The 14,699-nt window shown below is 39.6% G+C and overlaps 1 protein-coding gene across 5 annotated transcripts in view; it reads left to right on the top strand.

Annotated features, from left to right (window-relative positions):
• The window catches only part of dock10 (dedicator of cytokinesis 10), a 69,439-nt gene that overhangs the window by 17,467 nt on the left and 37,273 nt on the right, over positions 1–14,699 (top strand). For 2 of the 5 annotated variants that reach the window (XM_078246200.1, XM_078246199.1), the window contains exons 1-2: positions 3,964–4,331; positions 14,012–14,131. In XM_078246200.1, the coding sequence (XP_078102326.1) occupies positions 4,173–4,331; positions 14,012–14,131 (279 nt within the window). In that variant the 5' untranslated portion in view covers positions 3,964–4,172. Of the gene's footprint in view, positions 1–3,961; positions 4,332–9,745; positions 10,001–14,011; positions 14,132–14,699 lie in introns of those variants that run through there. The other 3 variants (XM_078246203.1, XM_078246202.1, XM_078246201.1) reach the window with 3 other exon arrangements.

Here is a 14,699-nt window from a genome sequence, read left to right as displayed (position 1 = left end):
TAGTTAACCTACATGCATATGCAGCATGCACACACACGCATCAAACTCCTGCAAATCTAGTGTACGTAACCGCCAGTCAGTGTCAGTGTTGTTGAGCAGAGTAACAGAAGGATTATAGAGACGGAGGCTGTACAGCTGGAAAACATTAACTCCACAAATGATTGCAGCACACTGCCCTGTACACCCCAATGATGTCATCCTTTACAGAGGTTCAGACTTACACACAGCTTAACCCCGGTCACACAAGGAAGCACCGGCAAGCACAAGGAGGACATGTACTCTCTACTCTAGGTCCAAACAATAGCAAAGGTGCACACAATTGAATACTAACGCTTTATTGTACTGTACTGGTCCATTTGATTCTTAATAATATCGTAGAAATTACATGATACCTAACACTTATTTTCCTAGTTTCCTATTATAGAATTTGTGAAGATCGAGAACATATTTTAGGGGAGGGGCAATTTGCTGTCTGATAGACTAGCTGAAGACAGGAAAGGGAGGAGAGAGGGGGGACGACATGCAGCAAATTACTTTAACCCGGGACACTGGGGTTAGGACTAATCCGTAGTATATGTGGCGCACTCTCAACCAGGTGAGCTACCATGGCGCCCCACTGAGAACGTACTTATCTTGCACAATTAAATATACAAATATGGATAATAATATACTTTTAATCATTAATCTATAGCATATTTATTCATGGTACCAAATGGATATTTGTATGTTTTTTTCCCCTTGTGTTGTCTTGCCATAGACCATGAACTTGTTGTCCTTCCGGGTCAAAATTAAAAATGAATCCCCCCCCAGACGTTTTTGTCGCTTTTTGTTACGTTTTCAATGCTTTTTTTAAAATTTATGGTCAATTAACCTAATTTATATGACATTATACCGAAATTTTTTGTTTAAAAAAGTAGAAATTATGAATTATTTTGACTAATAATTAAGGTCAGAGGATGTTAAGTGGGTCACAGACTAGCTTATGTCAAAGTTTAGTCGGGATACTGTTTTGAAACCATTTTAAACCTTTTTTTTTCAAATGCTATAAAATTGAATAAAACACCCAAAGTTAAATGAAAGTAATGATTCATTTTACCTGCAAAGTGCATCCATGCATTGATGTTATTTCTGGGCAATTGGGTTTATTTCTGATATTCAAAAAAAACCTTGAAAACGGGTCAAATTTGACCCGAAGACAACACAAGGGTTAAACAAAATAACATTAATGCCACATCAGCATCAATTCAAATCTCAAATGTAAGTGATCTTGTCATCCTCTCTTGTAAATGTTTGCATGTTGTCAGATAATGGAAACATTCAATGATTAGTTAAACCCTAACGAACATTTGGATGGAAACCTACTCACAGCAGCCAGCGTGGTCATTTAATCTGTGTGAAGGCAGGCGGAGTGAATGAGAGCACAACACCAAGCTAGCTGTGTAACATGGGGACTGTGCTGACGACTACAGGGCATGTTTGTGTGGGCATATTTGCATGGCGGAACCATTGTGAAAGCCTGGCATACAAACAAAGCTTATCTCTGTGGTTTCTGTGTTTTTACTGCTGCTATCAGGCATGTTGCATTGAAGAGCATTTAGTGAGCTGTAATGATTTTGGAAGCGTTAGGGACGGTGGTGGGTGCGTTAATGTTTCTCCACTTGGAACATTGCACTGGACATATACACTGTCATCGCCTACTGAGTGGACACATTAATATGTGTACACTGTGTGGGGGAGAAGTAGCAATTTGGTATGTGTGCATGCTTTTGTGCGTCTTTCTGTTTGTTTGTGCGTGTTACGCTGTTTATATTTAGCCATGTAAAGCATTATAATAATGAGCATTTATGTGGGCGGGAGGGTGGGGTTTTCTGTCACATTGGCATGGACACTAATGACCTTAATCATGACCTAACAACATCACCATGGTTACCTCCTACTCTCTGCAGGGAGCTAAGAGTGTGCAAATGTCATTGTCTATACATTATGTGTCACTTGATTACAGATCTACCGAGAGTTTAAAAACATTGCATGCAGTCGGGCTAAATTATAGTATAGGTAGAATATATAAAACATTCCCTCAAATGACCCTAGCCATTATATTTTAGTGATGCTTTGGGATGCATCTGCGTTATATTATTATCTGTTTGACTGATTTGTGTCAATGTATACTTATGTGTTCATAACTCACCTCTCATCATGTGTATACTGTAAAGGCTTGTTGCTCTCATGTAAAAAACATCAATCTCCAAAAACCTATCATAAGCTAAGAAGAAAAAAACTCTGTTTTTCAGCTGATCCAATGGATTTTTAAATTGTTTATTTATCTTAAGAATTAGGACAATTGTCTTAATCCTTTCAATTTTCCAGAAACATGTTTTTTATCGGACAGTGACACTGTTTGTCTTATGTCATATTGCACCATTAAAAAAGACAAGTGTAGACATGCATTAAGATGTAGTTTCTCTAATAGTTTCTGGATGCTGGTTGCATTAAAACTTAGTTTTGAAGACAACTTCTCTCTATTAGTCAATACATTATTTTATTTTAATTTTAGTTATTTTTACTTCCTCTAATGTGTATCTTAGTGGTGATTTTCACAACCATTGAAGAATTAAGGCTTCTAAAAGATGTATGCTTTGGGCAGTGTTGGATTGATTGACTGTTGTTTCAGCCAGTCACATTCAGTTTGTTGTGCTTGATGATACCGTCTTGCTCCACCCACATTAACCAAATTACATTAAAGTCCAGTGACTGACACAGATGGCAAAGAACAGTCAACAAAAAACCCAGGCTTCAAAGCATCCCTTCAGAAACCTTTGGGTGACAGAGGTGAAAAATTATAGAAATCTATGTTCTAGACAACCTCTGGTTCCACATGTACGACTGGAAAGGAAGAAAAAGGGGATCCTTTTTCTTTCTTGCCAGTCATACATGAGAAGAATTTGAAATAGCTGCAAAACATATGAAAACCATTTTGTTCTCAGAATGCACATTTCTTCATGTATTTCCATTCAGCCACACACAGTGAAAATGGAACACGAAGAATAAAGCAAGACCAGATGTTACGGTGACCTGAGAACAATTAGAGTGGTTAAAGTGATTGTCGCTGGTACTCGGGGACATCAGAACTAATGTAACGGAATTTTATGCTGTATAGACTCAGCAAAAGCCCAGTCAGTGTCCTGTTGCCTGTCTGTGTGCTGAACCAAAGTCAGTGGAATTTTACATGTTAGCTCTACAGTCCTAAAACTCCAGATGCACGCTTCATCTGTAAAACTGCTCACTTCCCACTTTCAATCCACTTCCTTTTCAATAGCCTCTCTCACCACTCAACAACAACAATCTCCCTGGAGCTGCACACACAATCTGCCAACCTCCACGACGGAACAATTAACCGTAGCAAACACATGCAAATTCATTAACACGCACATTTCCATACTCTTTCTTTTATAAAGCAACAGTTTATTTAACCAAATCAGAGTGTGGGACAGCATGTCTGCGCTTTACGTGTTGTCTTCAGTGCACAAACTGCAAATGTACAAACACAGCCTGCAGAACTGCGACTTGAAAGGACTGGTGTGATTGGGAGAAAAATGGTGAAGGAGAGTGCTGCAGAATGAAAATCAGAAAAATTATATGAGTGTGTGTGTGTGTGTGTGTGTGTGTGTGTGTGTGCATGTAGCAGCTGGTTCGGGTCAGCTGACAGCTATTGCAGACTGTGATTTGTTGCATGAGCTGGGCTGGGCTGAACCGTGCACAGCTGCAGTGTGTGTGTGTGTGTGTGTGTGTGTGTGTGTGAGAGAGAGAGAGAGAGAGAGAGAGAGAGAGAGAGAGAGAGAGAGAGATAGCCATGTAAGGCTGCCAGTGTGTAAGCTCAGCAACATTAGGAGCTGGAGACTGGAGTAGAGCAGTGCTGGAAAGAAACAGAAAGCTTGCAAAGCAGGACTGGTTAAAGTGAAGCAAGGCAGGGGAGGGCAAAGTAGGATGGAGTCTCAGTTATCCTACTGGGCTTGAACAGAGCACAGCACCACTGGCTGGACCAGGGGCTGACTGGACTGAACTGGACTGTCATCAGGGTAGACACTTGAGTTCAGGTTGACTGGGATAAACAAGGTGAAGACCTACACTGCTGGACGAGATCAGGCTGGACTAGGAGTCAACAGCAGTGGATTATGGGTTGTTCGGCCAGTGTAGTCCTGCTCCTGCGCTCAGTGGGCGGCGCTGACTGCGGTCACATGTGTTCGCGACAGGACCAGATGTCATTGGATGCTGCCAGTCCAACCCTGGAGGGGTACACCACTACCACCTCACCTCTGACCATCATTGTAATGGTAACCAGCACTACTGCACCTCCAACACCCCATTAACTCTACCTTTCTACCTAATACATGTGTGGGCAGGTAGAGGGGACTACAGCATGTGGGTGTGGAGTAATTGTGTGAACAATGGCATCATATTTGGATGTGCATGAGTGTAGGCATGGGCCGGTATATGATTCTGACAGTATGATTAAAACATTTATTTTATTAACACACTGCACACTGGCAGGGAGACGGATTACTAAACTGCAGTTTCGTTCCTTGACCACTCATAAAAAACAGCTCATACCTTGAAAACGGTAACCGGCCCATGCCTACATGTATATATTTTTTTGCATTTTGTTTGCAATGATGGATGGATGTCCTGAGTCTGAAGGCAAAAGCAATTTCTACTATGTGTATGAACTTTATTTTCTTAATTTTGGCATTCTGTTTTGTTTTCTGTGCATCTACTGCCTTTTACTTTACTTCTCTGTTGCTGAGGTTGATGCATGATCAATGATTGGGGCCTGGTTGTTTCCCTTCACAGCTGAGAGGCAGAAGGACGGAAATGGAGGGAGGAGAATAGGGAGGTGGGGGGGGGGGTCAGACATGAGAAATCTAGTTTCTGTGGGAAAAATCAGTTTGCTCTGAATATGGCCAACAGAGAAGATGATAAAAATAGCCATTCAAACAGAACCATGAATAAAATGGTGGATGAGAGTTGTTTGACTGAGTGAGTGAGTGAGTAAAGGAATGAATGACTGGATTAAGGAATCAATGAATGAATGACTTAAAAGTACATGTGTGTTTCTTCTTACTGACTTTTCTTTTCAATACAGTCGGTACATCTGTTAGGTATCTGTATCCACTAGTGTTGGCCAGATTTTTTATTTCCAGAAAGACCCTGGTTTCTGTAAGCCCAGTGGAAAAAATGTAAGAGTTTTGGCAGGGTGGGATCTTTACACTCGACCCTTCTGTTTCCCCTTTTTTTCTTTACCTCCATAAACCTTCTGGTGCCTGTTTTTCTGCTCTCTGTGGCAAACTAGATTCATAAACGTTTACACTGCAAAGTTATGTTTGCCTCCTTATTCTTGTACTGTGAGTATAATAGTATGTGCTGATGTTTTCAGGCCAGGCCGCACTAGAAACTAAAACTAGTGCACTAACTCTGCCTGTTGTTTTTCTAGCATGAGCTATTTCCATAGAGTCAGAGTAAGAGATTAATCAGCGCTAAAACAATGCTGAAGTTTCTACATTTAAAAATAATACAGTCATGTTGGGAATAGTTTTCTACCTTAAATTAGTTGGTCACCTTTTTTAAAAACAAAAACAAAGATGGCACCGCTTTCAGTGACAGCCAGTTCCTACAGCACAGTTTCATGCTTTAAGACAGCGATCCAATGTGTGATTCACACAGGTGTCCAGGCCAGTTTTTGGTTATATAGTTTTTGGACATATAATTGCATTAGATGATCATGTAGGGCATTGGTTCCCAACCTTTTTTCCTTGGCGCCCCCCCTACTTATGTCTAAGAAAAGCTGAGCCCCCCCTCCGAAACCGAAGTTGAGTTAACTCTCGAGATAGAGCCTTACTTTCTTTTTTGATACAGAGGAGTTATCAGCACTTTTACGTTTCTCCGCTATGTTTCATTCATAAAATAGTGATGCCGTGGCGGCAGGAAAAACGAGGATGATAGCAGCTAGCAGCTGACCTGATGACAGCAAGGGCCACAGGTTAAGAGGTCCCGGAGGTTTGGCCTACTAAGTAGCCTGCCTACAGTTTTAAGTGAGAACAAAAATATATAGTTTTTATACCGACTTTTGTATACACTATATATTCTAGTGTATTATCATAATTTGTTTAACATGTGCAAATATATATTTTTTTTTACCTCAACCTTAAACCAGATAAAGCCTTGCGCACCCCCTCTGAGCTTTGCGGCCCCCTGAGGGGTCCCCGGACCCCAGGTTGGGAAACACTGATGTAGGGAGTCAGGTTGCTGGATATTAGAAGGATCAAGCGAAAAAGTACAACTATGTATCATCTGCATACAAATGAATACCATGTAAAAATGTATAATATTACCAAGTGGCAGCATGCAGACAGAGACTATTAAAGGCCCAAGTCAAATGCAGAGCTGTTATCTAAAAGAACTATTAATATCTCTTGGGTAGCTTACCTGGTAGAGCAGTCACCCATATATAGAGGTTTACTCCTGAAAGAAGCGGCCGCAGGTTCGACTTGGCCCTGCGGCCCTTTGCTGCATGTCATTCCCCCTCTCTCTCCCCTTTCATGTCTTCAGCTGTTCTATATAAATATATAAACGCCTAAAAAAAGTTTTAAACTGAGCAAGAATAGTACCACTGGTCTGTGTATTTTTCAGAACTTTCAGGATTAAAACTGTTAAAAAAAAAAAACGTCTGAAAGGAATTTGGCTGGGGGAAGGTCGAAAGAGACTGTAAACATGGTTTCCATCAAGGGCTCTCCCTTCAGACTTGACCCTCTATGTATTCCTCTGTCACCCTGTCACTGACACTAGGGTCAGGGAAAGAATGCAAAACCTCAAGTGTCTTTTTGGACGCTGCCAATCCTCTTTGGTGTTGTTGACCTGTTGATTGGCATTCAGTAATGTGTTACTGGTCCGTTAATTGGTCGCTGCGGAACAAGGGCTACTTATGGTCTGTGGAATGACTTTAACACAGCTGAATGGACAGACTGAAATAGATGTGTTAAGTAGACAGCAACCATAAAAATTGTGTGTATGTGTTTTGGAAGAATGCAACAAAGTTCAAAAAAAGGTTCCTTCACTTTTCACCACTAATCAACAGATCAAATTGGCCTTACCAAAGCAAAGAACAGTTTTATTTTCATCAGAGGAGTGACTTCTCTTAGATGTATGAATCCCCACTCCCATGGTGTCTCCCTCCAGACCTTGCATTGCTATAATGATGTAAAGCAGATGACTTCTGTCTGGTTTCTTCTATCTGCTGTCCCAGTTGTCCCACTCTCTCCCCCTTTCTGTCTCTCTCTCATACTCCCTATCAATCTTTCACACTCTTCTCTTCTTCCAAACTCGCCCTCTCTCGGTTTTCGTCACACTTTCCTCACATCTTTAACAGGATGATAAGCCCTTAAATCTGTGCTTGAGAATGACACAGATCAGCTTGTGCACATAACATGCGAAGAGTTGAACCCTGTGATTTCTCTCCTTCTTTGTCTTAATCATTTCCCATCTTTGATTTGTTCTCACCATTTCAAAACATCCCACCCTCCTCTCCCTCCTACTCATTCCCTTGTTCACAGTTATGCTGGACGAAAGCCATGCTATGAACCACAGTCTAGTACTCTATTTGTACCCTCAGCACAGCTGTAGTTTACCAACATCAACACCCGTTCTGTCTCACCCCTGCTAGGAGGGAGGAAGGGAGAAAAACAGAGGACCGGGGGCTGAAGGAGAAATGTTAAAAGGGATGTTTAATAGGGTGAGAACAAGGAATCAGGAAAAAGACAGAGAGAGAATCAAAGGAAAAAGAAATAAAGGAGTGTGCTGCTGTTTAATGAAATGAGGCAGTGAGAGAGGAGGAGATGAGAGGGAGGGATGGAGCCAGCTGCAGAACAGAGGATGGATGGAGGGAGGGAAAGAAAAGGAGGCAGGTTGAGCTGCAGACGTTAAATGGGTTTGTAGGAGTGCAGTTCTAAGAGCATAATTATGATTCACTTTCTCCGATGCAAAACATCAAAGAGTTATTAACGCTTATTAAATTAGGAAAACATACAGTAGATTAAGATTAATGCTTTACTTAGATATGTCTTGCCCTGGTAGAATTGCAGGTTGTTGTTTTACCCTTTCTTGAACATCACAGTTGCAGTCATGAGACATACTGGGATGTAGTGCCTTCGTCTGATTAATCTTAAAGCCTCATAAATAGCAAGATGCTAGCTCCAAGCGAAACAGATGACAAGCCTTTGCATTTCGCACATTTTGTATTTTTTGTAATTTCATTCTTGTGTGAAACCAGTTTTACACTTTAACCTCAAAATGTTCTTGCCACTTCACATCACTTGACCTCACTTGACTTGTGCTATACAGCCATTTGTTTGCTCAGGTTTTGAGATACATACCTAAGATTGCCGCCTCTCCCCAAATACAATTGAGATGTTATTCATGGTGCTCACAGCATTGCAAAATTACATCTATGTGTCTTTCCAGAAACTGTGTCCCATAAAAAATAAATTTCTATAGGAACTACTTTCTACCAAATAAATAGTCCCTACATGAAAACAGTTGACAGTGTGTTCTGTAGATTTCTCAAAGTGAAACAAGGACACTGTTTTTAGAAAGAGATATTGGTGTTGATTTTTTATTTTTTTTTTGGTGTGGAACTATTATTTTTGTGTGATTTCTGTGATTTTTCAATGCAAATTGAATTCCATTGCAATGGGGTGGAGGCATAACATTCGCACACCTCATTGCAAAATGTGCGCAAATAAATAAAAACCTATCTGTATGTCTTCACCACTAGAGGTACAGTTAGTGATACATTATATATGTTTTCTTTTGGAATATGGGTGAATTGACCCTTTAAAGTGGGATAATGCAGTACATTAATTTCTATGTGTCCTTTAATCCATTAGTGCTCCCAAAAAGCCTGATTGGCGGACCCTTATGTAATGTGTTAACAGCAGATATACCATTTTGTTGTATCATCAGGAGTTGTTTCCTCTTGTACAGAGTCCTGTTCTGCTATGAGGTTTAATCTGGTGGAAGTGAGTGTCTGTGAGTATACAGGCAAATATAGATATAAATGTTATTGTATTTTTATGTTGTGTTGTGTGTGCATTTATTTAAATGGAAAAATGCAGCAGTGAATACATCTCTGTTTTTATTTTGTATTCACTTTTTATACATCCATTGTCTTGCAGATGGACAGGAAATGCTAGCTTTAGAACAGGAAGTTGATAGTTTGCATGCTAGTTCATACAGTATGTACTGTATGTGTGCATGCGCAGGCTGATATTGCACTATTGATACATTCAGACAGAGGAAGATAAGATGCTGAGAGTTTGACTTTGAGTGTGTGTGTGTGTGTGTGTGTGTGTGTGTGTGTGTGTGTGTGTGTGTGTGTGTGTGTGTGTGTGTGTGTGTGTGTGTGTGTGTGTGTGTGTGTGTGTGTGTGTGTGTGTGTGTGTGTGTGTGTGAGTACATGATAGTGTTTAACTGCAGATAGGAGTTGTCTGTTTGTACAGAGTGTAAATAAAAAAGATGGTCTGTAACCAGATAAAGTCTTGCTGAATTGTAAAAGGCATTGGTATGATGTGTAGAAACTGTAATGTCTGGTTGGTTAGTTTCTAGTTTGCAGGGGATTTTCAGTGTGTGTGGTTTCAACTTGCATGTGTGTGCTAAAGTGTGTGTTGGACATCAAACATCAACTTCCTCTACATCCACGTGTACTGACACAACCTCAGAAACCTACTCGTGTTAGTTCTGCTTCTGATGGAGCACATACATACGATGTTCATTTTGTTTAGTTCACTTTCAATTTAGCTTTAACCTTTTTTCTCTGGAAAAGAAGTGGAGGTTCTTTTGGTGTACACACTTACACTTGATTGTGCTTACAATGAGCTTCAGGAGCAAAATCACCTTCAGGAGGAAAATAAAGAGCAAGCGAGTGCGATCGGATTACACCCGGATGAGTATTGTATGTATTTGTAAAGTATGTCTCTTTCTGTCTCTGCCAAGTCACATTCACGCTGCATTACAACTCTCAAGTAGTATTTATATATTATCACATGGCTACAGTTTATTATCAGTGACTTACACATGTTTATATGCTGTAAATCATAGTCATAATTGTGATTTAAACAGCTGTAATGATTATAGATAGCAGTCTGTGGCCACTGTACTGTGATATATTGTGTTTTATGGTATTTGTGTGCTTCATTTCCTCCTCTTTTGAAGATTTGTTTGTTACACGACATTGAGCCAGGCTCTGTGACAGGAAGAGCCGGATGGAAGAGAATACTTTGAAGCTGACAGATTACATGATGTGTGTATTAATGATGCAAACCTAGCAGAGCTAATGCTCCATTGCTGTATCTGACAGCTCATGAGGGGAAAGCCAAAGACATTCCCCTCAAACTTTAACACTGACGTCACGTAGGTCAGAGCAGAGTCACAATGCACATATGAAAACCTCAAAGTTCATCTATTCACCTGCCTATTGCTTTCCCCTGTCATCTATGTCTTTCAATCTCATGTCATTTATCTGCTCATGATTGTTGTGCAAAAAAGCAATTTTTGGTTTACCTATTAGTTATTGGGGCTACAACTACTGATTATTTCCATTATCGATTAATCTATGAAGCATTTTTATCCATTGGTTTTTTTTGTCTATAAGATGTCAGAAAATAGGCAAGGCAGCTTTATTTGTATAGCACATTTCAGCAACAGTGCAATTCAAAGTGCTTTACATGAAAACAGATTAAAAAATTAAAAACAGATAAAATACGAGAAAAACGTTACAGTGCAGTATAAGACATTAAACACTGAAGAGCAGTTAAAACAGTTAAATATATAAAAGCAGATAAAATAACTTTCCAGGACTCAGTGATCCATTTTTTGGAAAGCCAAAGCTTTTTGACCAATATGACAGATATCTCAAGCAGTCCGGTCCATACTTTCTAACCATCTCACCCACTATGGGTCCAGATGCGTCGCACGGCTTTGAGGTTTCATTCCTTATATTTACAGAAGCTTTTCTTTAGTATACGCTTATCTTTTTTGATGTGGATGTCCCCGCAAAGCTTAGTTCTTTTCTTCGGCAAACCTTGTAAAACCCGGTACAGCCCTGCAGACAAAAATCTCTTAATAGTCCAGAACGTGTTCTTAAACTATTTTATTTCTTCTGCAGTCTGTCTCTAAATAGTCAAGAAATCGCTCAGAGTGTTGATAGACTATTTTCTTTTTTTAAATAGTAAAAAATGCCCATCACAATTTCTCAGAGCTCCAGTTCGCTGCTGGTTTTGTCCGACTAACAGTCCACCACTTAAATATATTTAATTTACAGTGATATGAAGCTAAATGCTGCGCATATTTAGCATTTTCGCCTAATTAATGTAAGTAATTATTATGATTGTTGACAATCATTTTTGCAAGATCCATTTTTTGTGGCATTTTAGGCCTTTATTCGATAGGACAGCTTAGACTTGAAAGGGGAGAGAGAGGGGGAATGACATGCAGCAAAGGGCCACAGGGCGGAACCGAACCTGCGACAGCGAGGACTGCCTCTGTATATGGGCGCACACTCTACCAGGTGAGCTACCCAGAACCCAGTTGACAATAATTTTTGGCTAATCAATTAATCAATTATTGTTGAACAAGCATGGCAGTTTTTAATACTGCATGGGAGTAAATATGAACAGTATACGATGTGGGTGGTAAGGGCAGTACTTAGACAGATGGCTTTTCTAAAACATGGATCACCTTGGGTTGAGTTACACTCTTGCTTCTTACTTCTGGGCCCTCTCTTAGTTGTGACCGTTAACTGTTAGCTGTGGTGGGTAAAAGCACCGGTCTGCAGTGTATGCGTGTGAACCCAACAAGAGATCATTACTTCCTCTGCCTTCCTCACCACAGCCTGCTCCAGCTCTCACTCTGCTGCTGTTGCTGCTCTGTTGCTATTCTCTGAAAGTAATAAACCTCTGTCCTCTACAGTATCTGTAAAACACGTTTAAAGTGTTGTTTCTTGGTGTGACTCATTGACCAGTTACATAACCCTTCAGTGTAGTTTTAAAAAGAGAAAGTTATTGTGTAATGAATTTTCATGGATTGTCATTTCACAAGTTCTAGTTTGCTTGGTTATATACTGAGCATCTAGAATGGGCTTGAGAGAAAAGGCCTCCACATATAGAAGCGACTTTTGAGGGGCTACTCTTGTACAGTATGTGTTGTTATAAAATGTCAGTATATGTTGGTCTGTTTTCATTTACTGAAAAATCTACCTGCATCGTGTCGTATTCTGGTTAAATGAAGAGGGTATCTACAACTTCTCTTTTTAAACTGTATATTTAGTTGTGGTGTGTCACAGCCTTACTTTATCTGTAGTGCGACTTCCTCTACGATTGTTTTAGGTCCGAATGATGTCATGGCAAAACCAGTGACTCTATAGAGCAAACCACAGGGAATTTTTTGACTGTAGCTGCCATGGATACTGCTTTTAATAAAATATTTATGGTGCAAGAATAATGTGGTTAATGAACACAACTGTGCTTATACTGAGTCTTTTTTTCTGCTTTCACAATATCTGGTAATAAATATGAGATATGAAATAGAAATACATTTTAGAAGTGTAATTTGAAACTGTTCAACATCTGTGCCAATACAATACCCAAATTACTAAACTATATTACGCCTCTGTCTGTCCTGTGTTGGATTATGTTGCTGGGGTTTGGGGATACAAAGTATATAAGGGATGTGAACAAGTCCATAATAGAGCAATAAGGTATTTTCTGGGAGTTAATAGGTATGTCCCTATACTAGCCATTACAGGAGACGTCGGTTGGTAACCTTGTGAACTCCGCTGGGTAGTATCTATGTGCAGATTATGGAATAGATATTTGGATTGAGTGACAGTAGATTATGTAAGAAAATGTTAATATGGGACATGCTAATATGGGACAGGCCTTGGGCTGAGCATATCCACATGTTATTTCAGAGGACAGGATTTGAAGAGCTATACTTTATGCTAGAAAAGGTAGATATTGATGTGATTAAAGACACTGTTTTATCAGTTAAAAGAGAAGTGGGCTGTTGACATTGGGAACTATCCAAAACCTAGAATTTATAGTTTGATGAAAAATTAGTTTGGTATTGAGAAATACGTAAAATGTAATCTGTCCAAGGTGAAAAGATCTGTGTGTGCTCAGTTTAGGTCTAGTATACTCCCTCTCCATATTGAAACAGGATGGTGGTTTGGCATTAGTGAGGAAGACCGACTGTGTTATTAATGTGATCTCAATGAAATTGAAAATGAAGTTCATTTTGCTTTGTATTGTCCATAGTATCATGATTTAAGATGGCAATTATTTAACAAAGTCGAAGTAAAAGAGATGAGGCAGGACATAGATCTGTTTGGTTGTTTGAACATAAAACATTTTTATTTGCAGATTTTTTATATGTAGAACAAGCATGGGCTAAAAGAAAGACTTCTTTGTATCAATGATTCTCTGTCTGGAAGTGATATGTTTTTTCTTAACTTATTTACTTATTATTTATTTATTTTTCTGTGGCTGTAGTTTTGTTTTATGTATGACATGTTTAGTTCTAGTTGGACAGTTCATGGGTTACACTAAATAACCACTATTTTTTTGTGTGCAAAGTAGAGTATGTTGTGTGTGGGCATTGGACCGGTGAATGAAATTACTTTTGTATTGGTGTCATGTAATTCTGTGTGGGATGGATCACTTAGTGGCATGACACGTAAACAAAATATCATTCATCATGCAGATGCAAAAACATTTTCTTTGGGGAATGCAAACATGTTTAATTTAACAAAATAAGACAAATTGCTTTCTGTATAAGTGTAACACTTTTACTCGTATCTCATTGCATGGTATCATATGTTATTTTTTGTTATCGTTTTGTATTGTATTGAGGTAACAAGTAATAATTAATCAATACTGATCAAATGTCTCTGTGTTTCCATTTGCAGCAGGAGAAGCCAAAGGTGATTGATCCTCTTGACTATGAGACAGTCATCTCTGAACTTGCGGACGAGTTGAAGGAAGACCCTCTCAGAGACCTGCTCCTATTCCCCGACAATGATTTCTCGGTAAGCGTGCGTGGAATTTCCCCCTTTCTGGTCTACATATCCCTGCCTCTACTGAATTATTTTGTATCCCCGGTGGGATAACTTGGTGTACAGTACTACATAGTAAATGATTTCAGACAGTACAACTCTGCAGTTCTTAATTTGACAATGACACATTGTTGTTTAAAATGCAACACGTGGTGGCTGGGTAGACTCAGTGGTAGAGCAGGCGCACATATACTGAGAGGTTTGTGCCTCAAAGCAGAGGTCAAGGGTTCGAATCTGACCTGTGACAATTTCCTGTATGTCCCCCCTTTCGCACCTAGCTGTCCTGTCAAAAATTAAAGGCGGAAAAGCCCAAAAATAAATAAATGCAACACATGACATCTTTTCTCCACTCCAGCATGACACACTTATTCACACTAATCGTGAATGTTGCAGTGATAATTGCGGTCTTTTCATTACAGTCAACAATTTATTCCCTCCGGCTACCTTTAGCTCTTTGTTCAATAGTACTTTCGTGGCCATGCTAATATGTTTCTGCAGACGCCGATCCACTGCACATTAAGACGGCCTTATTGGCTGCTTG

This window comes from Sander vitreus, chromosome 3, assembly GCF_031162955.1.
Source record: "Sander vitreus isolate 19-12246 chromosome 3, sanVit1, whole genome shotgun sequence".
In the NCBI taxonomy this organism is placed as follows: domain Eukaryota; kingdom Metazoa; phylum Chordata; class Actinopteri; order Perciformes; family Percidae; genus Sander; species Sander vitreus.
Note: the sequence above shows the minus strand (reverse complement) of the source record. Positions and strands in the feature narration are given on the sequence as shown.